Source organism: Capsaspora owczarzaki (assembly GCF_000151315.2).
Source record: "Capsaspora owczarzaki ATCC 30864 unplaced genomic scaffold supercont2.18, whole genome shotgun sequence".
NCBI classification, from domain to species: Eukaryota; class Filasterea; order Ministeriida; family Capsasporidae; genus Capsaspora; species Capsaspora owczarzaki.
This window is the reverse complement of record NW_011887309.1, coordinates 170,996-173,343: the sequence shown is the minus strand read 5'-3', so window position 1 is coordinate 173,343 and position 2,348 is coordinate 170,996. Positions and strand designations below refer to the sequence as shown.

The 2,348-nt window shown below is 54.3% G+C and overlaps 1 protein-coding gene across 1 annotated transcript; it reads right to left on the bottom strand.

Moving 5' to 3' along the window:
- Window positions 1-506: 506 nt before the first annotated feature.
- CAOG_09189 (hypothetical protein) lies at window positions 507-2,340 on the bottom strand (the record flags this gene model as incomplete). Its single annotated transcript, XM_011272604.1, has 3 exons — window positions 507-748; window positions 821-896; window positions 961-2,340. 3 exons carry the CDS (start codon window positions 2,338-2,340, stop codon window positions 507-509), a joined length of 1,698 nt encoding a protein of 565 aa, XP_011270906.1.
- Window positions 2,341-2,348: the final 8 nt, after the last annotated feature.

Genomic DNA, 2,348 nt, shown 5'->3' with positions numbered 1-2,348 from the left:
TTTGATGCCGCTTTCTCTCTCTCTCTCTCTCTCTCTCTCTCTCTCTCTCTCTCTCTCTGTCTCTCTCTCTCTCTCTGTGTCTCTTTGTCTTGTTTTGCTCTCTGGGTGTTTGTCGCGTGTCCAGAAAGGCCCGCCTCCAACCCTGCCTCGCCCGAACAGCGTGAAGCAAATTACACTTCTTCTTCTTCTTGATCAATTTGCTTTTTCTGCTTTGTATTGTCCATGAGGGTGATGAGGCATCACGTATTCGCATCGCGCTCGCTCTGTGCAGTAATAGTTACTGCGGGTGCAACTCAAGCACCGCAAACACACTGACTTCGCCGTGATGGCGGAGACAGGTTGGAGTTTGGCCTCAACCTCTAGAAATCAAACAACCAACACGAGCTAGCACTAGCAATGCAATTAAAACAATCCTGCAGATATTCAATGCGCAGATGTCGTTCGGGATATCCACCGACGACTCTTCAAGTGCGCGACACACAAGTCAAACATCTCCAACATCGTGTTCACAGCAGAGCCCCGATCTCGCGGATCGCTGTTCCATCGTCAAAGTTTTTCAGAGCTTTGACGAGCTGCGTAAAGCTTGGGCGTAGTTCTGGGATGGAGTTCCAGCAACTAAACATCAAGCTAAACAGGTCAGTTGAGCAGTGCTCCGGCCTGGGTAGTCGACCACCAGCCTCCAGATGAGCCAGTGCCTCAGCGCCATTCATCTTGCCGTACGGCATTGCGCCGTAACTAGAGCATTCCCCTACCAACGTGCACCAATAAAAAGTCAAATCTCGACGCAAGAGCAGGTATCAGCGGAAATGACGCGACTTACAGGCAGTCACACCAAACGACCACACATCCGACATGGACGAGAACTTGCGGAAGGTCATTGTTTCCGGTGCCATCCACTACAATCACCAACACAATCAGAATCACATACGACCAGCAGTGGAGCCATCTGACTCAACCCACCTTCACGGGAAGTTTTCCTCGCGTTTGCATGCGATAGTAATCTTGCTCATCCGTCAATTCGCGGGAAAGCCCGAAATCGGCAATCTTGACCACCATTCCTTGCCCCACAAGGCAGTTGCGCGCGGCAAGATCTCGGTGCACAAAGTTCAGCGTGCCCAAGTACTCCATCCCGAGAGCAATCTGGCGAATGGCATGCACCTGCTCGTTGTGCGTCCACCAAAGCGAATACAGCTTGGACTTTTGCAGCAGCGTGCGCAAATCGCCGTACTGCACAAACTCTAGCAGAACGAGATGGGGCTCTGACTCGACCAGAGCCGCAAGCAACCGCACGACATTCGGATGTACAAACGGAGCCATCAATTTCGCCTCAGCCTCAAAGTCTTGGCGAGATTTCTCGTCAGCGTCGGCCTTGGAAGACTTGACTGCAACCAGCATGGTTGGCGACGCTGTAGGTCCGAGCAAGGTTTGAGCTCTTGTGGGCAACACGTTGAAAGGCACCTGACCCAGTGACACATCGCCAAATTCACCACTGGCAAGGTGCTTCCCAATGGTCAAGCTTTCGCGAACGCGACGAGAATTGCTGCCGGCAACATACGCGCTCGCATAATCGTAAACCACCTCTTCTGGCGGGGCGGTCGGGACAGCTTGATACGACTGTTGTTGACCGATCGCCGCTGGGGATGGAATGTCCGCTTTGTCGCGTGCTCCAGCCGAATGGTTTTGAGGGGAAGTTGTCACTTCATCAGCCTCCTGGTAGATGGGACTGGCAGCGTTCTGCGATTCTGGTTGCAGCTTTTGGCTGGGCTTGGAGGAGGTTGAGCCGTCATCCTCGATGCGAGATTCACTCGAATGGACCAGAGGAGACATTGTCATTTCAATTGTCGTCTGATCGATGACGGGACCGGCAGAGTCCTTCGGTCGTATGACAGAGCGTTGCGAGCGCCGGCGCCGCAACACGATAAAGACCACTGCAATGAGCGCAATGACTGCCACGGACGCAACGACAGCAGCGATGACAGCCGCCGACGAGGATGAGTCTTGGGATCCAGCGCCGAACTGTGCAATGGAAGATGCAACAGAAGCAGCAGATGCCGATGCGGTTGACGCGGCAGAGGCTGAGGGGGCAGAAGCAGCAGAAGCAGCAGAGGCTACAGATGCGGACGCCCGAGAGGCTGAAGATGCAGCAGCAACGACGGAAGCCAACGATGCGGTCGCGGAAACATCAGACGCAATGGATGCTGACGACGCGCTTGCAGCAGATGCAATTGACGCTGACGATGCAGCTTGTGTAGACGCAACTGAAGCGGCGGAGGCTTTGCGATGCTTGTGTCGCTGCTGACGCAACAGAGGCGGCGGAGGCTTTGGATGCTTGTGTCGCAGCTGACGCA